Here is a 23159-nt window from a genome sequence, read left to right on the forward strand (position 1 = left end):
AATTTCTCGTGCTCCCCAAGCCGTTGAGAAACCTCCGTGTTTGTCCCTCCAGCACTACTTGGACCAACTGCGTCATTCTCGGCATCTTCCGCCATCTTTGCTTTTTCTTCCTCCCTGTGGTCTTGGGCTGGAACAGAAACGATGAACTATTCACCTCCTACGTGTCAGTGAAGCTCGCTATTAGCACTCGTGGCACATGTTTTGACGGCCTCGTATGATCCTGATTGTGGTTGCACCTTGAGAGTTGCTACAGAAAGTGCTGCCCTAAGCTTGATCGGGCCTGACGTCGGCCTCTGTCTTCAAGAGAAGCTTCTCTATAAACCCGAGCACGCCACACCCTTCACCGAACACCCCTCTCAACTTCGTCATGTCATGGAGGCAAAAGATCTCCAGCCGTTGGGCCACAACGAGCCAATCGTCGAGCCCGACGAGAATGAGAATGCGCAGAAGCAATCATGGACGAAGTCTCCGGATCCCGAGTCCAACTCCGAGTCAGATGCAGACTCGGACGAAGCATCCATGTATGCAATGCCTTTATTGGTATCCTGCAATGCCAACCCCCAGTGGAGTTGCTAACCATACACCACCACCAGCAACTCGTGTGAGACACACCAGCTCGACATCTACGAAGAGAATAACCGTCGCTACCCCAACGATTCATACCACATGCCGAACGATGAACCCGAACGAACCCGTCTGAACATCGTCCACCAGATCTACCTCATCCTCCTAGACGGGCAGTTAACCGCCGCCCCCATAGTTACCAATGCGCCTCGCGTCCTCGACATCGGCACCGGTCCCGGTGACTGGGCCATTGAAATGAGCCACGCCTACCCCCACGGCACCATCATTGCTTCTGACATCGGCGTCTTCGACAACGCCCTCGGCCATGTCGACCTCCCTAACCTCTCCTTCCACCTCGACGACGCCCGCGACGAATGGGCCTACGACATCCCCTTCGACCTCATCCACCTCCGCGGCCTCTCTGGTGCCTTCCCCGACTGGTCCTTTATCTACCAGCAAGCCTTTGACCACCTCGCTCCCGGCGGTTACCTCGAAGTCGCAGATACCGACTTCGCCGCTGAAACCATGATATCCCTCCCGCCGAATTCCTACCTACGTCTCTTTGCCTCCGCCCTCCGCTCCGCAGACTACTCGGCAGGTTACCTGCGCGATCTGAGCCATCTCCAGCCCGCGCTCTTCCGTGCTCAGGGGTTCATCGATATTGATGTCCGCGAGTACACGTTCCCCATCGGTCTGTGGCCCGAGTCGCCGCATGACCGGACCGTCGGCAAAATGGGCCTCATTGCATTATTGGAGGGCCTGGAATCATATAGTTTGCGTGCCCTGACCACTACGTATGGCTGGGTGGCGGAGGAAGTTCGCGAACTATGTGACCAGGTGCGTGCGGAAATCTTGCAAGGCGTGTATCGCATTAGTGCGAGGGTGAAGATCGTAACGGGGCGGAAGCCATTGACGTGAGCAGATATGTGGAAATCCACTTCCTTCCTTCCTTCCTTCCTTCTTCTTCTTCTTGTTCTGTTGATGACCTTATGATTATGATTCCATTATCACTTATACCATACCGTGGATCGGTATGGACTTTGATCAGGGTTTATCTTGAAGATATAACCTCCAATGGAGATAGTTCAGACTTTTTGTATCTATTCTCTCGCACAGACCATATAGATGTGATATCTCCAACGTACATACAACAATAGAAAGCAAGTGAACAAACAACAGAAGAGACCTTTTTTATCCTAACGCCCCGAACCCAATGCAGTCGAGCACAACATCAACAGGCTAGACAAAACAAAACAAAGACAACAGCGGGCAGTTACCAAACAAGTATGAAGCAAAGAAGAAACTACAACTGGAACTTCGTCCTCGTCTTCTCCATTTGCCCCTTCCACTCCCACTCCTGTCCACTAGCTCTTTGGATCCCCTTATCAACTCTGCGCAACTTCAACGTAAACCGGGGTCCCAATTCCTGCATACCCGCTCTAATCCCCTCCGCGCCCTTCATCTCCTTTCCATCGGCACCCACAACCGCCTTCTCCGTCTCCCTCTTCTCCCGGAACACATACCGATGACGACGGAAGAACAAGTAATCACGACTATTCAACACCGTCACGACCTGCCGGCCCTCGATATCAGGCTGCGGCGGGAACAAAGTCCGGAACAAATGCGCCGTCAACAGACCCAGCGGCGTGCGGAAGTTATTCAGAATCAGCTCGGGCCAGTGGTCCGTAGCGCGTCCGTGACCCGGGATGCGCTTGCCCTCGACCCAGTTCGTCATGGAGAAGTGGAACATGGGTCCCGTGGGGAGATGCACGATGTCCAGACCGGCGGGCTTCTTCTGGTCTTCGCGGAGGATCACCACCGCCGTGAAGTTGCGGTTCGTGGCGAACTTGGAGATCTCGCGGATGGAGAACTGGTGCGCGAAGCGGTGGCGCGTGCGGCGGACGTAGACGGAGTTGGGGAACAGGTCGGTGAGGAGCTCGGCTTCGTGGTGAAGGGACGAGTTGAGGGACGTCGTGATGAGGATCTTAGGGGACTTGGGGTTCTCGGTGCTGAAGAGGGAGGGAAATTTGGACGCTAGGGCTTCGGGGACGAGATTTAGGTTGGTGCTCTTGGTCGATTGGGAGGGGCTGGTGGCGCGCTCTGTGGCTGTGGGGAGGGATGATTTGCTGCGGCCGCGAGTCGAGTCGGAGGAGGATTTCGATTTCTTCTTGCCGGAGGATGAGTCTTCGTCTTCGTCGTCGTCGTCGTCGTCGTCGTCGGAGGCGCCTTCGTCTTCCTCGTCACTGCTGGCGAGCATGCTGTCCACGTCGTCGTCCTCGTCATCCTCTGATCCTTCTTCTTCTTCAGCGTCGGAGGATTGATCGTCCTCGTTCAGGGGCCGGTTCAGCTCTTCCTCTTCCTCCTGCTTGCGCCGCTTGATGCGCTCGACGTCCACGCTCAATCCCAGACCGTCCTCGACGTCGCTGCCGGCGTCATCCCAGACTCGCTTGCGGTCGATGGTCAGGGGAATGTTGCGCTTCAGACGCTCTTCCTTCAGCTTGGGGTTCTTGGCCTCTTCCTTCTTGAAAGCATATCGTTCGGCACGGCGAGAAGAGTCCTTGGCGCGCTTGCGCTTGATATGGAGGAGTTTGCGCTGGATCTTGTTGCGGGGCTTTGCGTCGAGACCGACGCCCGGAGGCGGCCGGTGGGAAGCTTTCTTCGAAACCATCGTTTGCTGGAATTGGGGTGAACGATGGAGGGGTAGGAAGTAGTTGAGTCGAAGCAAATGAAGATATCAATATTGGATTACCCGTTTGGGCTATCCAAAAAAATCTGGCGGATCAAGTGTTCATCCGGCGGTGAGAAAAGGCCTGCTGAGTCATCCAGGGCGCGGCTCGATTGGGAAATGAAGGGAAGTTCAGCTTTCTCGCGATCGGCCAGGAATTGGATTCCTTTTCGTGATTATTTGGCGGAAGAAGGAGGGTAATTCGCCGGAAGAGAATCAAGGCCATTACAGCCCCGCATAAGTCCCTTGTCTCCGCATTCCTTATCGACGGTAAACTTGTGGATTGGTGGAGAGTTGAACAAAAGGGCAGGCGGATGAGTCACTGCAGCAGCGCTCAGCGGCTGGTCGGCCTGAGGTGTCGGCGGGCATTGGGTCCCTCTTTTCGGTCTTTTTGTCCCCGCCATCCCAATCGTCTTCTTCATCGCCAACTTCTGGCTTTTCGTCTTCCCCCCACTTGCGCCAGCTCCTCTTCCTCCTCCTTTATTCTTCCTCCCCGTTCCTTTTCCACCTCCCTCCCCCGTACGCGACATCATCTCCCTCAGCCGTCCTCCAAAAAGAAGTCCACCAAAATGGCTTCCCTCTCCACCAAGACCGGCCAGGTCGTCGACCGGTCCGTCTTGGACTCTATGCTGCGCCGCCGTCTCTTCTATACCCCTTCCTTCGAGATCTACGGTGGTGTCTCCGGCCTCTACGACTATGGCCCGCCCGGTTGCGCCGTCCTGAACAACATTGTCGATCTGTGGCGCAAGCACTTCGTCCTGGAGGAGGACATGCTCGAGGTCGACTGCACCATGCTCACCCCGCACGAGATCCTGAAGACCAGTGGTCACGTCGACAAGTTCGCCGACTGGATGTGCAAGGACCCCAAGACCGGCGAGATCTTCCGCGCCGACCACCTGGTCGAGGAGGTGCTCGAGGCCCGCCTGAAGGGTGACAAGGAGGCCCGTGGCCAAAAGGTTGAGGTGGACGAGGAGAAGGAGGCCAAGAAGAAGAAGAAGGTCAAGCAGACCAAGGCGGTTAAGCTGGATGACGCCGTTGTCAAGGAGTACGAGGAGACCCTCGCCCAGATCGACAACTTCGACGGCCCCGAACTCGAGAAGATCATCGCCAAGTACGACATCCGCAACCCCACCACCGATGGCAACCTCCTGCCCCCCGTGGCCTTCAATCTGATGTTCCAGACCTCGATCGGCCCCAGCAGCAACATGCCCGGCTACCTGCGCCCGGAGACCGCTCAGGGTCAGTTCCTCAACTTCCAGAAGCTGCTCGAGTTCAACCAGCAGTCTATGCCCTTCGCCTCTGCCTCCATCGGCAAGTCGTTCCGGAACGAGATCTCCCCGCGCGCCGGTCTGCTGCGGGTGCGTGAGTTCCTGATGGCTGAGATCGAGCACTTTGTCGACCCCCAGGGTGGCAAGAAGCACGCCCGCTTCGAGGAGGTCAAGGACGTCAAGATGACCCTGCTCAACCGCGACATCCAGCTGTCCGGCAGCACCAAGACCGAGGAGATGACTATCGGCAAGGCCGTCGAGACTGGCCTCGTCGACAACGAGACCCTGGGTTACTTCCTGGCTCGTATCCAGCTGTTCCTGCTCAAGCTGGGTGTGGACCCCAAGAAGCTGCGCTTCCGCCAGCACATGGCTAACGAGATGGCTCACTACGCCACTGACTGCTGGGATGCCGAGCTGCAGACCAGCTACGGCTGGATCGAGTGTGTGGGCTGCGCTGACCGTAGTGCCTACGATTTGACCGTGCACAAGAACAAGACCGGTGCCCCGCTCGTTGTCCGTGAGACTCGGGCGGAGCCCCTCAAGGTGGAGGAGTGGCAGATCGACCTGGACAAGAAGAAGTTCGGTCCCCGCTTCAAGAAGGACGGCAAGACCGTCACGGCGGCGATTGATGCTCTGTCGCAGGAGCTGCGCGAGAAGCTGTCGCTCGACCTCGAGCAGACCGGCAAGATCGAGGTGGAAGTTGAGGGTGTCGCTGGCGGCAAGGTTGAGCTGGACAAGGAGTTGATCAAGATCGAGAAGCGCACGCGCGTGGAGAATGTGCGCGAGTACACTCCTAATGTCATTGAGCCCTCGTTCGGTATTGGTCGTATCCTGTACAGCATGATCGAGCAGGTCTACTGGTCCCGTGAGGGTGATGAGGCCCGTGGTGTAAGTTTTCTTCCCTCTTCTGACCTTGGTTTTTTCTACTATGGTTGATTCGTGATGCTAATGGATGAATTGCTAGGTCCTGTCCTTCCCTCCCGCGATTGCCCCGACCAAGGTGCTGATCGTGCCGCTGTCGACGCACCAGTCGTTCGCGCCGCTGGTGCAGCGCCTGACGACTAAGCTGCGTCGCATGGGAGTGTCCAACCGTGTGGATGACTCTTCCGCCAGTATCGGTAAGCGCTATGCGCGCAACGACGAGCTGGGTACGCCGTTTGGTGTGACGGTCGACTTCCAGTCCGTCAAGGACAACACTTTCACCCTGCGTGACCGTGACTCGACCAAGCAGGTTCGTGCCAGCGAGGACGAGATTGCCCAGGCCATCAAGTCCCTGGTGGAGGGTGAGGAGACTTGGGAGGATGTGCGCAAGCGCCTGCCCGAGTTCACTGGCCAGGAGGTTGAGTAGATGGAGAGAGAATTTGTCTAATTTAAACCAAAAGAACGCTGTCTATTTAGATGGGCTGAAAAATGGCCCTAGACCATATTCAATTCATTGATTGCATGAATAGTAAGAAAATCGAGTAATAATAGAGTTGCTGGCAGTAAAAAGTAACGATGGGGATCGATTCGAGCCTCGGCCGATCGCCAAGAGATCGACATGCTCTCCGCTTCGTCATTCTGGCTTCTTCTTCGCTTCTTCTCTCCTTCTCTTCTCCTTCTGCAACTCTCCCCCTCCTACAATCTATCTCTTTCCCGTGCCATTCGGATAATAGTTACTTCTTTCGGGGATTGAACTCGATCCATCCCCCGGGATCCCACCCGTCCAACATGGCTCCCTCCATTCCCTCGGCCAAATTGACTCTCTCATGCCCGCTCTTCGCCGCCGACTTCGACCCGCGTCATCACGGCTTGCTTCTGGTCGGTGGAGGAGGTGGTGAAGGCCGCAGTGGTGTCGGCAACAAAATCGCAAGTTCCTCTTGATATGAAGTATACTTCTGCAGCTCCATGCTAACGCGTCAATCTCCCCAGGCCCTCTTGAATACCTCCAAGCGCTCCGAAATCTCCGAAGTTGTCGACATCAACTTGTCGCGCGATGAGGACTCAGTCACTTCTCTCGCCGCCGTCCAAGCCGACGACGAAGCCATCGTCGCCCTCGCCGGCATCAACAGCTCCGTGGCGGAGCAGAAGCGAGGCAATAACCAGCATCTGCGTTCCTTTCGCATTGATCATCCCACCCGGAAAGAGAAGGACAACAACAAGGAAAACGAGAAGACAACGAACAATGGACAAACCACCGCGCTTTCGCGAACATCACTATTTCGCACCGTGAAAGGCCCCTCCTCCGGCGCCGCCTCCCCCGACACCTACCAGCGCACCCTGCGCCTCTCCCCCTGGCAATCCGACTCGACCTCCCCGCGTGTCGCTGCCATCGCTACTGGTCTCGCCCCGGCCGGCGAGATCGTCTTCTTCAGCGCAACCCCCACCCCCAGTCCATCCGACGTGATCGGACGAATCCGTCTCAACAGCGACGAGGAAGCCGAGGACGTCGATCTCACCCCTCTTCCCGACAACAAGGGCCAATTGCGCGTCGCCTACACCAACGGCGTCGACATCTGCATCTGCACTATCTCCGCCGACACGCGCTCCAACGCCTCCCCCGACGTACAATGCGTCTACACCACCCCCATCCCCGACAAGGGATCCCCCCGGATGCGCCCCAAGTTCCGCGCCCTCCGCTTCCTCTCCTCCACCAGCCTTCTCCTCCTCCAAAACGCCCCAGACCGCAAAGGCTGTGAGCTCGTCCTCCTGGACCTCCGCCCCGCCATCATCACCTCCGCCATAGCCACCACCACCACCAAAGAATCAACTACCAAAGGCGCCAAAGCATCCATCCTCCGCCGCAAGAAGCTCCGCAAAACCATCAAGATCGGCCTCGGCCTCGACATCTGCCTCCTCAGCCCCGACCCCACCACAAACCAACAACAAGCCGTCATCGCCATCTCCGGCAGCGACCAATCCATCGAGCTCCTCACTCTCGAATTCAACCCCTCCACAAACCGCTACAACCATTTTCAAACCTACACCTCCCTCCGCGACGTCCACCCCTTCTCCATGACCAAGCTCTGCTTCTCCCGCTTCCACTCCCCATCTCTCCCCGTCTCCCCCGAAACCCCCCCACAATACATCAAACTCGCCTCCGTCAGCATGGGCAACACCGTCGTCGTTCACACCCTCCCCTTATCCCCCTGTCCCCCAACAAGCCGCTCCCCGCGCTACGTCCTCTCCATGCCCGGCGACTCCGAAATCTGGACAAACCTCACCTCCAGCTTCGCTGCCATCCTCTCCATTCTCACCGTCTGCTTCATCCTCCAGGCCTTCACCGAGATCCGTGGCGCCATGCCTCCTTACCTCGGCGCGAAGGACTGGTTACCACCTAGTATCCGCGATGCTGTCGCTATTCCTTATGAACCTTTTAGTCCTTCTCCTTCTCCTTCTCCTTCTCCATCTATCCCTACTACCAGTTCTACTCCCATCCCAGAAGTAGAATACCCCGCACAAATCCGTTCCCTGAACGATATCCTACTCTCCTCGGATGATCTCCAGCAGCAGCAGCAGGGGCGTCAATCCCTCCTGATAAACTGCAATCCGGAGACAAATACCCTTCGGATTGACTCCACTGATCCATCTTCATCTTCCTCTGAGGCCGATTCGGGTATCCATATCTGGGAAGATCTCTCCGAGGAGGTTCGACACCGGTGGATCAGTCAGCTCACGCAAGCGGGGTATGAGCCATCTGGTGAAGATGTTGATGTAGAGTCGATATTCAAGGGGGTGAGGTTTGGGGATTTGTGTACGGAAGTGCCCATCCATGAGGAGTTGTGATGCCGTTTTCTTCTGGTTTTGTTCTCTTTTTATTTTTCTTCTATATCATGGCTGGTATGTGTGTATGTATGTGTGGATGTGGGCCTGATGCAGGGTAATGGTAGGTGGCTATGATTGTGGTTGTGGTTGGTTATTTACGTTGCACATGTTGCCCTTCTTGGATGTGATGCTTCTGGTGCCGATGATTGTTTATGAATAACTCCTTTCTTTTCTTCGTTGTTCCTTTTCTGCCTTTCTGGTCTTCTACTATACCTATGATTGTACGCTATCATGCTCCGTGTTCCATTCAACTGTACTATTATCATTGACCCGTGGGCCGCTGGTAGTTATTATGATCACAGAAAGAAATATAGTATCCTCTTTTTTACCAAGTCCCCTGGTTCCCAAGTACCCTCCTCTAGCTCGCTTCTTTTTAGCTGCATCAGTCGACCATCAATATTTTGTCTTCCCTCCGATCTTTTCTTCTCTTCCTTTTTTATACCATTCAGACGTAGCTGCTAAAAAGCTGCTCACAATGCAAGTATTCCATCATGGACTCGTCAATTGAAACAAACATGACCGGGTACATGAGGGTAACAAAACAGGTTTTTGGTGCATGTTCATATACCAGAGCGTTTCAGCTCATCATCGATCTTCAGTACTCGGAGACACAGTTTTTGTGCATTGTACTTCGGATCTCTCTTCTTTTTGCATTTCTTTGTCTCATAGATGCAGCCAAAGATCAGCTGCACGCATACATCAAGTGCCGTCTCACAGGCATGGTTCGGAGCATCGAGGAACCGCACAGCGGGAAGGGTGGGATAACCAGATTAGTTGCGAGTGTAAGAGGAATCACAAAGGGGAATCGACTCCAAGAAAGAACGCCAAATTACCTATGCCGAGTCTGCAGACGACAGAGCTGTGCAATGAGGATATCACAAGTAGAAATCGAGTTGCAATGCAGGTCGTTAGGGGGCAGCAAAAATCAACCGGAGGCGCGTAAATGTGACCCATATGTGCGTGAAAACAAGATCTGGTGTAAATCATAAGAGGAACAAGGCAACCGGCAGCGACCATGTGGCTACCAACATCGCCATTGCACATTCTCCTCTCCACAGTCTATCACTGTCCGCTGTTCTTCTTCCAACGGAGCAGCTCCGCCAGGCTCGCGAGGCTGCAGCCCAACTTGAGGAAATCATGGGCCAACAATTCATCGGCGGTAGCGCGGCTGCGCACATCGACACAGAGACATACACTCAAGAACGACTTGAGCTCCTTGCTGAGCTTCTCTGGCTTCTTCAGGCGAGGAGTGCCGTTGGTGGCGATGAGGTACAACGCCTTGAGCGGCTCCTCATTGAGGTATGGGGGCTCGGATTCGATCATTTCGATGGCCATGATACCCAATGACCAGCAGTCCACCTTGGGGCCATACTCCTTCTGCTTAACCACCTCGGGCGCCATCCAGTACGGAGTACCGACCATTGTGGCGCGCTTACTCTTCGACTCGGTGAGCTTAGCACAGAATCCGAAATCGGCTAAGAAGTGGTCAGCATCAATTCCCCCAGGGTCATTGGAGAACTGGTAGGGTTACTCACTAATCTTGACATGACCAGCCCGGTCAAGAAGCACGTTATCGCTCTTGATATCACGGTGGATAATGTTCTGGCTGTGCAGATGGGCCAATCCCTTGCAGGTCTGCTCGTGGTCCTCATAGTTAGTATCAGTCTCCGATAATGGTCGATTTTTATGTACGCACCTCCGCACAAATTGTGGCAATTTGATCTTCCTGGATCACCGGGTTGTTGTCAATGACATCCGTGAGAGCACCACCTTCCATGAACTCCATGACAACCCACAACTCGTTGCTCTGCTCCTGCAGGAACGAGTCAAGGAAGTTGACAATGTTCGCATGCTGGCTGTCTTTCATGACAATGATCTCGTTGACAATGAGTTCCTTCCGAGGCTGGCTACGCAAATCCATCTGCTTAATAGCCACCTGGGTACGGGGACCGTACTGCCGGTAAAGCTCCCGCGCAACGCCGGATGTAGCATGCTCCTTAACGCGTGCCACATACACGGATCCGGAGGCACCCTGTCCAATTTTCCGCTGCTTGCTGTAAGACTCGTTCGGGTTGTCCTTGGAGACGACAGAACGCAGGCGATCCATGACCTCGTTCTCGCTCATGTTCGACATGCGCACTTCTCTCTGGCGGGGCTCTGCCTTCTTGCTCAGGGCAGCCTCGGCTTGGCGGACTCCATCGGGGACGTTTGTCTTCGCGGTCTGCTTGTTCGCGATGTTCAGGGGCTTCACAGGCTGAACCGGAGCAGGCAGCTTGCTGGGAGGAGGGCCCTGGGCCGGCTGCGCTTTGACGCCATTGTTCTGAGCCCGCGCAGGAGACTGTCCCTGAGCCGGGTGTCTGGAACCCGGAGAGGATTGCTCAGCCCTGGCAGAGCCATTGGCGTAGTCTCCAGGCCGCTGTCCGGCGGTAGGGGCGGATGGGGCAGGGCGCTGAGCTGTCAGCTGGCGCGGAGGCTCCTGGCGAGAGGAGCCAGGGGCCTGCGGGGCGGGGCGGCTGGGCTTGTAACGATCATCGGAGGACTGGCCGTAGCCCCCGAGCTCTTGCTTGGCCAAGGGGACGCGAGTCTTGGGCAAAGAGGCATTGTATGCTTCTTGGTCGAGCCGGTTCTGCTCCTCTTCCCGCTGACGTGCGCGACGATCCTCTTCCATACGGCGACGCTCCTTATCCGCCAACTCGTTCATCCGCTCCAATTGTTGCTGTTGCTCCAAAGCACGATCGGAATCCGACTTGGACTGCGAAGGAGACGAGACAGGGGACTGGCTGGAGTACGACTGGCCACCGCTGTCCAAACGCTGTGCGGGAGCAGGCGGCGGGGGTCTTGGGGGTGCAATTGAGTTGCCCACGGACCCGCCGCCGCTGAAGGGCTTCGCCTGCTGGTTCGCCGGCGAGGAAAGCCCAGCGTAGTACTGAGGGTTTTGCTCGCGCATCTTGATGTCCGAGTAGAATTCCAGGACCTCAATGACGGCCTGGGGGTTCTTCTTGTAATCCTCCTTGGTGATTGCGGACGCGGTCAGGAGCTTCTCCCACTCTGGCGGCAAGCCCACGAAGGCGCCGGTGCGCGGATCGAATCCGACGTGAACACGATGGCTGAAGTTCGTGGGGTTGCTTACCCCTCCCATACCAGGGCAGCGCTCGTAGATCTTGTCGATCCAGTCGTAGATTTCGTCATCGCTCTTAACTTCGCAAGTGATGCTCTTGGTGGGCACGTCACGGGTGATTACGGCGGTTTTGGAATTCGCGTCCTTGGGGTTGGCGAGACGAATGATCTCGAAAGCCATGCGAGTATCCTCCGATCTCGAGACGCCTGTGACCGCCGTCAGCGGAATGGAAAGGACGATCTTCCCCGTCTCATTCTTGAGAAAGTCGAGGCGGAATTCGCGCAAGATCAAGTATCGTTGATTCCACGTCGCCAGAAATTTGTCCTCCTTGCAACGGACATATCCCTCCTTGATAACGGTGACGCCTCCTCCGCCCGACTGATCGGTCTTGGTGCGCGTGAGCGACGGGGTGCTCGTGTTGGGGAACAGCGAAAGGTTGGCCGGACCGGGGGTACTCGGGGAATTCAGACTCATCTGGCTGAAGGAGGTAGCCACGTTGTTGGAGGGGTTGGTAGGCAGGTTGAGTTGTGGGCGGTCGGCTGGGGGCCGGGGGGCAGGCCCCGGATTCATGAATTGGTCTGGGGAGTACATCCTGCGGGCGCGTCAGCAGCGCCCGGAATTGATCACAGGCGAGAACCCTGTGATTGAATCGGGGCTGAAGGGCCAAAGGGGGTGGGTGGATAGGTAGGAAAGAGGGGGACAAGGAAATGAAGTCTGGCTCACTTTTCATAAGAGGCCATTAAGCTGGGCCAGAGTGGAAACCGAGACGCGGAACTCCCAAGGAGGGGAAGGGGGGTTCCTCAGGGGGGTGGAGGGGGGATATGAGGGGGGGCAACCGTGAAATCCACGGAGCAAACAATGTGAAGGGGAGGGCGGTCCCGACAACACACCCAGATTAATCTCCAGGTGCACTTCACTGCAGGCCAGTCAGCATGAGAACTGTGGCATGTGCAAGGCTGGGTCTGTCAATCTGGTGACCCGTGGATGCGGTAGAGCCTCTTCTTCCCCAAGGGGAACTATATTCCACCACCTACTCCATAGGCGGCGGGATGATAGAGATGGAACAAGGAAAGTGACCAGAGCTAATTGAACATCTGAACATACCTTGAGGGGTAACTGTAGATTTATCTTCACGCAGAAAAGAAGCCTCGCGCCCGCGAGGAAGCTCCGAGCGTGAACTGCACGTCTCGAAGGTGACAACCCCAATATCCAGACGCGGTGAGACCAGCGGTTACCAACCAGGGCGGCCAAGTACACAATGCAGGAGAGATGCAGGCGATGGCAGAGGGAGGAAGTACCCGAGGCGTGCTGGGGGTTCAGATGAAAAGGAGGTGGCGGGTGTGCAAACAATAAACGAGAGTCACGATACAACCACGGGGAGTAACGAGAAGACAGAGATGAGGAGGAGGAAAGAGGATGAAAGACGTAAAGAGGAGGGGGGGAAGAGGATAAGGAAGAGGGAGAGAGAGGGTGTGAAGAGGGAGGGAGTAAGTAGGAAGTTAGAAGGAGCACCAACAGGAGGCGGCAAAAAGGGAAGGCCGGCCGTTGAGTTGAACAAAAGGCACTCGAGGTTTCACCACCCGCGGCTCCCAAGGGGCGCACGGCTCTGACTCTCCTCAAGAATATTATTATTATCTCTCTGGAGGGATGGTGATGGGCTTCCTCTTCAACCCTGTGAAGTAGATCACTGAAAAAGCCCCGGAAGATAGAATGAAGTTGGGGGGGAAGGAGGGGAAAGGAGGAAAAGCAAAGAACAAGACAAGGAAGCAGAGGAATTGACTACTTTACAAGTAAACCCAGCAAAAAGATAAACTAATTGACAATCGCTATTTTGGTAGAAGTAAATACTGTCTTCGGCGCCCCCCTGGGATACACTACTTCAAATATTCCTGTTGGTTGACCACAAACAGAGTAGGAGAGGGTCACCAAAACAACGATCGATGGGTCCTTGACTTTGATCATAATGGATTGTCGTGGGCATGTCTTGGGAGGTTTCATATACAAAGCTAAATCCGAAGCAGCAAACAGCAAACAGCCAGGGCTCTTCTCTCCCCTGATTGTGATGATGCACAATTAACCTCTCCATCCTAGTAGAAAAGAAGCGCCCTTACGCATTTCACTGCGAGTGCAACTACGAGAAGCGATGAATCAAGTAGTAGTTCCTATCCAATGGAATGGATGGTCATCATAGGACTAATCAAGTCCAGCCCTAGAAAGAGTCCAATTAGGCGATGAATGGTTTGTTTCGATGTCCCCCCAACCCTCAGGCAATGAGGAGTATGCATCCTTACTGTCGCAATCCCTATATATTGATTGATTGATGGTCACTTCCTTGATTGTCCCTTTTAAATCACTAACTACTATGCTATGCATGCGTCAAATCGGAGATAGAAACTTGGCCAACGGGACCCAGATTAAGGGGAGCCAGAAAAAGCCTACGCCAGAGCCCACTCCACTTGGGTTGCAGTTGCTTGTCGGTTCGAATCAGATTGATTAATGGCCAGGACCGAATTACATCATCCGCGCGGATGGCCCCGACAAGCCATGCTATATCGTTAAATTCTCCTAGTCTTGAGGCTATTCGGGGCTCCTCAGCGTCTCCTTGCGGTCCCAAATCAAATTCAAATGGGTAAGCATGAAATCTTAATCCTAATCCTCACCCAACAAAGCCACACACGGGCAGCCGGCCTACTAGCTGGCCAAACAGACCACATACCCTGCATATAGAATCCTGGTCAAGTAACAGCCACCAGTGAGGATAGAGAGACCGAGGGACCCACGGGTCGGTGGTCTCGAGTCTCCAACAGCGAGAAAGAAAGACGGAGAGAGCGAGTGAGAGAGAGGGTCGCAAAAGAAAGGGAGGCCCACCAGCGGCCCTGATTTCCCGCCCCTTTTTTCAGGTCAAGCCCAACTGCACTGGAATTGATTGGATCAGACCAGCAGCTCGCTTCAGCAACAGTCCATGTCAATTGTGGTGCTGCTGCATGTGCAGATGGAACTAAGGCTTCTTTCATGCATCGCCCTCGTATACTAAAAAGGCATCGTGAGAATCTTAGTCTATTCATACAGATTTGGTCATTAACTATGCTACATGTATAACCCCTAACCCTCCTCTACCTCTTCCAAGCCACACATACACTTTGGTGTTTTGTATAAGTACAATGTGGTGTGTAGTCAATCATATTAATTACTTGAATCAGCGTTCCTCCCCAAATGGATGGTTGAATTTCAACAACCCATTCAAGCCTCCAACCCATCCATCGTGTGCTTCACCACCGGTGATTCTTCGCATGACACATGGCACACCACCTTGCCATTCATTCTTGCCATGTCGCATCTCTTCGTCCCATACTCGTGCCTCCATTCCCGCGGTCAATCCTTGCCCTAAATTCACCCCGTCAATGCTGACCTCCAACTCGCGACTCCGGTTCTTCTCGCTCAGTCGGAGGGTAATCGGAGTACTGGATGGCAGCACCAAGGGCCGGAAGCTTAGACTCCGCGCACAGATCGGCGTTAGTAGAACCGCGGGCACGAGTGGATGCACAATACTGCCTCCACTGCTCAGACTGTATGCTGTGCTACCCGTCGGTGTCGAGATAATGATTCCGTCGGCCACGGCTTCCGTCAAAAACCGGCCCCCAACATAGACATCCAGCACCGCCAAATGTGGCTCTTTGCCTCGATGCAAGAGTACCTCATTCATTACGTATACTCCCTGGTTGTTCAAGACGTTTGGCATGGCCGCTGATGTGGATTCCCGTTGGACTGGCTTGCCGTCTGCCGTAAAGAGCCCAACCTTCAGTCGATTGCGCATCAAGATTCGAGCGCCGCGCGTTAAGCCCATCGACTTCCCCCGTACCGAAGACCATCCAGTAGGATTCGCTTCCAGATCCAGTGCTTCGTCGGCTGAGGCTGGCCGGGAGTCTCCCAGCACCGTCGCGCGATCCCCAACGCCGGCTCCTGACATGTATACCTCGCGGAATGCGCGCTTGTATTCGGCAAATTTCCATTCGCTCAAGAAGCCCAATGTTCCCATGCTAAATGACAGCACCGGCGGGACGTTGTAGCACGTGGCAAACAAGGACGAGGCATGCAGGATCGTACCATCTCCCCCGAGAGTAACGGTGAGATCCACCTTGTCATGCAATGCCGGTCGTAGCTGGTCGAGAGGGGCGGTGTACACAGGCGACTGAAGGGACGAGTGTATTTCCTCTGCGACACTGGGTTCTAGAATGATCGAGGCCGATGGGTAGGTAGACGTCGCATGACTACATTGCCGGTGAGGGGTTAGCATCCATGACTCCTCAGTCAGCCGGTCTGGGGGACTCCGTACTTGGCAAATTCAATTAGAGAGGCAGTGATGGCCGGAGAATAGTCTTTCTTCACGACGAAGATATTTCGCGGGGGTGCTGGCCATTGGAGGGAAAGGAGATCGCCCTCTTGGGATTCTGCTCGGGGCGCACAAGCAGGTCAGCATACCAGGAAGAGCTTCAAGATATTTCGCAGACGACACTGCGTTGACGCACACCTTGGTATTTTGGTATCAGTCGTTTTGGTAGAGTTGCAACATCTTTAATCTCGTAACGTCGTGGGGAGGAGGAAAAGTTCCGTGACCAAAGCATCCGAACCGGAGGCCCGACATGAGCAAGCCGTGATCGCATACTCGCAAAATACATTTTTAGTAATTGATGAGATCAAAGGAGACCATGCACGCTCTTCTAGAAGACCGATATCAGCTCACTTTGAGACTTGTTTCTAAGTTATGACTAGAGCGCTCACATTATCAATCTAGGTCTGATTCATTGTTCCAAACCAGCATGTGAGAGAAAGTTGCGCGGGACCTGACATGCAGGTTTAGTTGAGAGGAGTATACATCTGCATCTATGTTTCTTGCAATTTCTGTATGATTCTTCTGGTCCATAAAAAACAGAAACATATATAGGAAGAAAAAGAAAATCATGCACAGAGGAGAAATTTCATCTATCTCCGAAGCGTCGAAAAGACTCCTGCAAGCGTGATGCCGATCGAGACCCCCCGGATCTCCGCTGACCGCCTTGAGGGGAGGGCCGGGCCAACTGACGTAGTGGTTTTTGACTGGAGATCATTGATCATGCGCCCACACACTATTGAGACACTTGAGAGCTGTGCTCCGGCTCAAGCTTCCTGCTCCCTCGAGACAGGAACCAAACTTCTCTCCCGTCTCTCTCTCTTTTTCTCTTTCAAGTATTCCTCCCCCCCCAAAACATGGCTTGAATCTACTTCATTTTTACATCCCCCTCATTATCATTACCTCCCCGGTATAGGTACGGCTTCCGTTAGTTAGTTAGTCCCTTTGTCCTCCGATCCCTCTCGACATTACAACAAACACTGCTGGCCTTCCGGCAGACACCGCTTTTCCTGGTACAGTGTGCTGCATCTAGTTGCTCGCGTGATCCAAGGGTGGGAAAGCTAATCAGTGCCCGATCCAGTTCCATTATCTCTAGAACTTTATCCTCCCTTATATAGTTGACCTGCAAGTCCCTTCGTAACGCCTCGTCGCCAACAACTGATTCTCATCATGGATACCTCCGAAGTTCGACAACGAAAGCATGACCCTCAACTGAGTCACACAGCCGCCTCGAAGAAGCAGCCTTCCGACAGTCAGGATGAGGAACCCCGTTTGAAGCATGGCATTGCGATGCAGCTTCTCCGCTCTTTGCTCCTGGCCACATGGTTCAACTGCTGCTGCATCGCCATCCTAGCGACCCAGGTCATCGGCTCCCCTCTATACGTGATAAACAAGGATTGGTATTATTCCTATATGGCATACACAAAGCAGTCCTTTGGCTTGGTCATCACGGCTCTAACTCAATGGGGCTGTCCTACCTTTGTGCGAGTCAGCGGTGACAAGAGTGTACGGGGCCAGGTCCACGTCGCAGAGGATGGGCGCTTAAAGACTCAATTCCCAGAGCGATTGGTCCTCATAGCCAACCACCAGGTGTATACTGATTGGATCTATCTGTGGTGGGTAGCATACACGAATACGATGCACGGCCGCATCTTCATCATCCTTAAGGAATCCTTGAAGTACATTCCTATTATCGGCCAGGGTATGACCTTTTACGGCTTTATTTTCATGGCTCGCAAATGGTTGTCCGACAAGCCCCGTCTGCAGCATCGATTGGAGAAGCTGAAGACTCAGCATACGGGATCGCAGTCAGGGTCCCCGCAATATGACCCCATGTGGCTTCTGATCTTTCCTGAAGGGACGAACCTATCTATCAACACCAGGCGGCGGAGTGCAGAGTATGCCGCAAAGCAGGGACTGTCCCCCTTGAAGCATGAGCTTATTCCCCGCTCCACTGGTTTATTCTTCTGTCTACAGCAGTTGCGCGGGACGGTGGAGTGGGTCTATGACTGCACGGTAGCCTACGAAGGACCTCCGTAAGTACTCGATGCGCTTGCTTGCAAGCGAATGAGCATTCCACTAACTACTTTCCTCAACAGAAGAGGTAGTCTACCTGACAAGTATTTTACCCTTCGGTCAACGTATCTGCAGGGGCGACCGCCCACTTCGGTCAATATGCATTGGAGACGTTTTGCCGTGTCCGAGATCCCTCTGGACGATCAGCATGAATTTGACTCGTGGCTTCGCGAGCGTTGGACCGAGAAGGACCAGTTGCTCGAGGAGTACTACGAGACAGGGAGGTTCCCGTCCGAGCTGGCTGGGTCTATCGAGGTTGGGCATGGATTCGAGGAACGGAAGGCTGCCGCGGCTGCAGGGTATGCTGAAGCACATGTGCGGTTGGGACACTGGGCCGAGGTTGGCCGGATATTCATGGTGCTTCTAGGCGCGGTGTTCCTCTGTAAATTGCCCAAGCTCCTGGGATTCTAATGTGGGAATGCCTTCTTGGCCGTGGATCGATGTTGCCGTTATGTGCTATGACCGACACTCTAACCAACCCGTTGCATGACATGAGCAGATGCGCTTAGAGTATTATTATGACTATTTTTCAGTTGCTGGCGTGATAGGTCTCACTTGGATAGATACCTCTCTCCTCCACTATATTGCTTTGGGCGTGGTCTCGGGGCAGTTTTTGATTTCCTCTTCTACGATATAGCTTTCTAGTGTAATCCATATATAGCACCGAGCAGGTGCATTACATGAAACACTAATTATTGACAAATTTTCAATACAGCGTATGATGGCCTCTGCATACCATCTATAGCTATAATGTTAATTCTTCAACATATTTTATAAACTTGAATACATCATTTAAATGACTTGGCACTGTGTAAACACAAACATACGGGGAGTGCCAGTGAGTGAATGACAAGCCACAGCCGGCAAGCGGGCGGTGGCGGTGTAAACTCGGCCCGGCCAGCCTCTCTCCCTCTGTCTCCCATGCCAAACCTCCGGAGCGCTTCAAAAGCAACGAACTCAATCTGCTGCAACCACAGGCTTTGTCCTCTGATCGCTACAGTTTCAGGAGCGCGCTTCTTGCTAGTCATCCGGCAAGAAGACACTTCTTTCAACCGCGTCTCTTTACCCCCCGCTCTAGTTTGGCTTCATCCGATCATGAGTTGAGCTGAACTACGAGCCAAGCTCCTTTCACCTCTCCGAAATAGTCGCAATCCTTCCCATTGCCTCATCTACAACACAACACATTGCTCAAAGCAGTGCCCGCACACGCCATGGCGTCCCTTCAGAATGGCCACGCCAATGGCACGAATGGCGATTCTCTTTCAGCGGCCAACCCGTTGCCCAATCTCCGTTTTTCTGACATTCCCTCCGCCATCGACATTCCCGCGTCCACCCTCGACAGTGAAGTCGAGGTCAGCCTAGAGATTCTTCCAGATGACCCAACCGAGCTCTGCACATTGTTGGAGAACGAAAAGGCCGCTAAGAACTTTTGGGTCACGATCGCGCTGGCATACGCCAAGCAGAAGCAACTCGATCATGCCATCGACATCTTAAACAAAGGTCTCGCGTCGGTCGCTCATGGAGCCACGAAAGAGAAACTCGGCCTGCTGGGATGGGTTTGCTGGCTGTTGATGTTGAAGAGTCGGAATGCCCCCCGCGTTGCACCCGAGGGAGAATTGTACACCGAGGCGAAGACGAAGGACCATTATCTCCAACTTGCGACGTCGACTCTGAACGAGGCTTCACGACTGAATCCGGCGTTCCCCCCTCTGTTCCTGGCGCGAGGTGTCCTGTCGCTGCTGCGCGCCTCGCTACATCCACCCCGTCCTGTTCGCCCGGGCACCGTTGACACATCCGAGAGGGTAGAATCGCTGCGGCAGGCGCTCAAGTGCTTCGATGAGTCGTCCAAGGCTTTTGGTGGTCGGAATGTTATGGCCATCCTTGGGCGCGCGAGAACGCAATACTTGCTCGGCCGATACGCCGAGGCCCTGGAAGGCTACCAGAAGGTTCTGATGAAGATGCCCAGTTTGACAGATCCCGACCCGCGGATTGGTATCGGCAGTTGCTTGTGGCAGTTGGGCTTCAAAGAGCAGGCCAAGGTTGCTTGGGAGCGAGCTCTGGCGTTGGTGGGTTTTACACAGATTCTACTCGTACTAGTTCCTTGTTTACTAATCGCTTGACTCTGTGTTGCCAAACAGAACCCTGACTCCAAGGTCGCCAATATTCTCCTCGCAGTATACTATCTTTACGACAGTTCACGACATGCAACGACAGACCCGGCCTTCGGTTCATTGTACAAGGTAGCAATGACTCAGTACACGCAGAAGGCGTTCAAATTGGACAAGGAATACCCCATGACTTGTTCTCTGTTTGGCGGGTACTTCCTCCTCCGGAAGGCTTACTCCACCGTCGAGACCCTGGCCCGGAAGGCCATCGAACACACCGATGTCATGCAGATTGCCAGCGACGGCTGGTATCTCCTCGGTCGGAAGTCCCACTATGAAGGCGACCTGACGCGTGCTGCGGAGTATTACAACCGCTCCGACCAGGCTCGTGGCGGTGGTGAGAAGGGATACCTCCCGGCCAAGTTCGGCACGGTACAGATGCAAGTGTCCAACAAGGACTTCGACGGAGCCAAATTCCGCCTCGAAAAGATTATCCAGCAGACGAAGAATGCCGAATGCATGGTCCTGCTCGGCGCGCTTCATGCGGAGGAGGTCTTCGCGGCGCAGAGAAGCGGCAGCAAGGAAGACAAGTCGGCTGAGATCAAGAAGGCCATCAACCTTCTGGAATCGGTTCGCGCCCTCTGGAAGGACGAGACCAAGAAGATCTCGCCCGACGAGTCCGTCTTGGTGTACCTGGCCCGGCTGTACGAGCAGAGCGCTCCCGAGAAGAGCATGCAGTGTCTCACCCAGCTGGAAGAGATGCAACTGGCAGAGGTCGCAGAGGAGGAGCGCCCCGAAGGCGTCGAAGATGAAGAGCAGGTCAAGGCAGCTCTCCGCGTCCACCTTCCCCCGCAACTCCTCAACAACATGGGATGCTTCCTGTATCAAGCTGAGAAGATCGAACGAGCCCGGACCATGTTCCAAGCAGCGCTGGATGCCTGCGTCCGGTCCAAGGAGAAGGAAAGCGAGCTCGACACCGACGCGCTCGTCACCACCATCAGCTTCAACCTGGGCCGGACCTACGAGGCAGCCGACATGCCGGAAGAAGCCAAGAAGGTGTACCAGGGTCTCCTCGAGCGTCACGCTGACTACACCGAAGCCAATGCACGCTTGACGTACATCGCCCTGCGCCAGAGCCCCACAGACGAGGGCCCGAAGAAGATGGCCAAGCTCTACGAAGCCGACTCGACCAACCTGGAAGTGCGCGCCCTGTTCGGCTGGTACCTCAGCAAGTCCAAGAAGCGGGCAGCCAACCTGGCCGAGGACCACGAACAGCGCCACTACAAACACACCCTGCAATACTACGACAAGCACGACCGGTACTCCCTGACGGGCATGGGCAACATCCACCTGTCTACAGCGCGCGATATGCGCCGCGACAGCGACCAGGATAAAGAAAAGCGGCGCAAGATGTATGAGCGAGCCGTCGAGTTCTTCGACAAGGCCCTCCAACTGGACCCTCGCAACGCATACGCCGCCCAAGGTATCGCCATCGCCCTTGTCGATGATAAAAAGGACCACGCCTCCGCCGTGCACATCTTCTCCAAGATCCGTGACACATTACGCGACGCCAGCGTCTACCTCAACCTCGGCCACGTCTACGCCGAGCTCCGCCAATACACCCGATCGATCGAGCACTACGAAGCCGCACTATCCAAAGACCGCGCCCGCGACGCACAAATCCTCGCCTGCCTCGGCCGCGTCTGGCTTGCCAAGGGCAAGCAAGAGATGAACCTGCAGGCTATGAAAACCGCCCTTGACTACGCGCAGCGCGCCCACTCCGTCGCTCCGGGCCAAGTCCACCTCGAATTCAACGTCGCCTTCGTCCAGAACCAAATCGCCTCCCTCACCTACGGCCTCCCGGAAACGCAAAAGACGGTCCAAGACGTCCAAGATGCCGCTGAAGGCCTCCAACAAGCCGTGGAGACCTTCAACCGCGTAGCTCAAGCCAAGAACCCACCGTACCCATCCAGCGCCTTGGAACAGCGCGCCAACATGGGTCGCACCATCTTGAAGCAACTCGAGCGCGCGCTCCAAAGTCAAAAGGAATACGAAGAGAAGAACGCCGCCAAGCTCCAACAAGCGCGCGAGGCGCGTGAAGCCGAAAAGCGCCAGCGCGAAGAAGAAGTGCGCAAGGCTCAGGAAGCAGAGCGCGAGCGCAAACAGCGCGTAGCGGAGGAGCGGCAGCGCATGATCGAGGATGCGCAGCGATTGGCGGAGCAGCGCGCGGAAGAAGAGCGTGCGCGTGAAGAAGCGGAACTTACCACTGAGTCGGAGACGGGTGCTAGGGTTAAGCGCAAGAAGAGGACGACGTCTACTAAGCGCAAGAAGAAGCGCAATGAGGACGACTTCATCAATGATGGAGGCGATTCTCCTTCCAGGGAGAGGAGCTCGGAACCGGACTCCGATGGCGAAGCGGCGGCGGCGCCGAAGAAGCGCCGGCGTCTGGAACGTCGGTCTGGTAGTAAGGCGCAGCAGAGCAAGTACAAGAGTAGTGAGATGGTGGTGGATTCGGATGACGAGGACGAGGCGGGTGGTGATGATGATCATGCGATGCGTGATACTGGGGCGAATGATGACGAGGATGAAGAAGAGCAGGATGTGGTGCAGCGTCGTCGGGCCAAGGTCAGTCGACGTGTGGCTGACGATGATGAGGATGAGGACGAAGATGAGGATAATGGGGCGGCGGTGGCTGGAGGAGGGGGCGAAGGGGCCACGACTGGGGGCGAAGGGGGCGAAGACGATGATGATGGCTTGTTCAATGACGATGGCGGTGATGATGATATGGATCTGAAGGAGGATGAGTGAATAAGTGAGTGAGTGATCTAGACCTTACTTACTTAACCTACCTACTACCTCTTTAGGAGCTTGTTTGTTGGGTGGGGGAGGAGAGCAGAGCGGAGCAGAGCAGAAGGAACATGTAGTTTTACGGATGGTTGTGCCTTGCTTGTTGTCTTTCTCTATATTGGTTTTTTTTCTTTTTTGTCCCCCCTTTCATTCCAACTTTCCATTCATGTATTCGGAAAGATGGCGTTGGCATTGGATGTTCGATACTTCAGATATTATTACTTACTACTGCTACTACTTACTTATATCGGTACTTACTATGGGG

General features: G+C 54.7%; 8 protein-coding genes across 8 annotated transcripts; 5 read left to right on the forward strand and 3 right to left on the reverse strand.

Annotated features, from left to right (window-relative positions):
• The first annotated feature begins 229 nt into the window (after positions 1-229).
• On the forward strand, positions 230-1675 carry BO85DRAFT_44394 (class I SAM-dependent methyltransferase). The gene is made up of 2 exons (XM_025658902.1): positions 230-521; positions 594-1675. The coding sequence occupies exons 1-2, from the start codon at positions 373-375 to the stop codon at positions 1480-1482; spliced, it is 1038 nt and encodes a 345-aa protein (XP_025514822.1). The 5' UTR covers positions 230-372; the 3' UTR covers positions 1483-1675.
• BO85DRAFT_44471 (rRNA-binding ribosome biosynthesis protein RPF1) lies at positions 1675-3314 on the reverse strand. Its single transcript, XM_025659090.1, has one exon. It carries the CDS (start codon positions 3230-3232, stop codon positions 1868-1870), a length of 1365 nt encoding a protein of 454 aa, XP_025514823.1. The 5' UTR covers positions 3233-3314; the 3' UTR covers positions 1675-1867.
• A 289-nt stretch (positions 3315-3603) lies between these two features.
• Positions 3604-5905, forward strand: BO85DRAFT_373609 (glycine--tRNA ligase; the record flags this gene model as incomplete). Its single annotated transcript, XM_025656090.1, has 2 exons — positions 3604-5445; positions 5522-5905. The coding sequence occupies 2 exons, from the start codon at positions 3604-3606 to the stop codon at positions 5903-5905; spliced, it is 2226 nt and encodes a 741-aa protein (XP_025514824.1).
• A 241-nt stretch (positions 5906-6146) lies between these two features.
• BO85DRAFT_450298 (uncharacterized protein) lies at positions 6147-8799 on the forward strand. The gene is made up of 2 exons (XM_025660343.1): positions 6147-6405; positions 6469-8799. Exons 1-2 carry the CDS (start codon positions 6268-6270, stop codon positions 8320-8322), a joined length of 1992 nt encoding a protein of 663 aa, XP_025514825.1. The 5' UTR covers positions 6147-6267; the 3' UTR covers positions 8323-8799.
• On the forward strand, positions 8740-9386 carry BO85DRAFT_44545 (uncharacterized protein). Its single transcript, XM_025659263.1, has one exon. It carries the CDS (start codon positions 8853-8855, stop codon positions 9348-9350), a length of 498 nt encoding a protein of 165 aa, XP_025514826.1. The 5' UTR covers positions 8740-8852; the 3' UTR covers positions 9351-9386.
• BO85DRAFT_496899 (serine/threonine protein kinase CLA4) lies at positions 9236-12073 on the reverse strand (the record flags this gene model as incomplete). The annotated part of the gene is made up of 3 exons (XM_025663970.1): positions 9236-9836; positions 9897-9996; positions 10058-12073. The coding sequence occupies 3 exons, from the start codon at positions 12068-12070 to the stop codon at positions 9424-9426; spliced, it is 2526 nt and encodes an 841-aa protein (XP_025514827.1). The 3' UTR covers positions 9236-9423.
• Positions 12074-14675: 2602 nt separating this feature from the next.
• Positions 14676-16451, reverse strand: BO85DRAFT_422982 (NADH kinase POS5; the record flags this gene model as incomplete). The annotated part of the gene is made up of 4 exons (XM_025657998.1): positions 16259-16451; positions 16008-16197; positions 15806-15930; positions 14676-15782 (listed from the first exon to the last, which is right to left on the reverse strand). The coding sequence occupies exons 2-4, from the start codon at positions 16153-16155 to the stop codon at positions 14676-14678; spliced, it is 1380 nt and encodes a 459-aa protein (XP_025514828.1). The 5' UTR covers positions 16156-16197; positions 16259-16451.
• A 149-nt stretch (positions 16452-16600) lies between these two features.
• Positions 16601-22855, forward strand: BO85DRAFT_469549 (putative RNA polymerase II transcription elongation factor (Ctr9); the record flags this gene model as incomplete). The annotated part of the gene is made up of 7 exons (XM_025662337.1): positions 16601-16879; positions 16948-17902; positions 17966-18281; positions 18920-18965; positions 19140-20008; positions 20081-22286; positions 22413-22855. Exons 2-7 carry the CDS (start codon positions 17037-17039, stop codon positions 22853-22855), a joined length of 4746 nt encoding a protein of 1581 aa, XP_025514829.1. The 5' UTR covers positions 16601-16879; positions 16948-17036.
• Between the last annotated feature and the right edge of the window lie 304 nt (positions 22856-23159).

The sequence above is a fragment of the Aspergillus piperis genome (assembly GCF_003184755.1).
Source record: "Aspergillus piperis CBS 112811 unplaced genomic scaffold BO85scaffold_11, whole genome shotgun sequence".
In the NCBI taxonomy this organism is placed as follows: domain Eukaryota; kingdom Fungi; phylum Ascomycota; class Eurotiomycetes; order Eurotiales; family Aspergillaceae; genus Aspergillus; species Aspergillus piperis.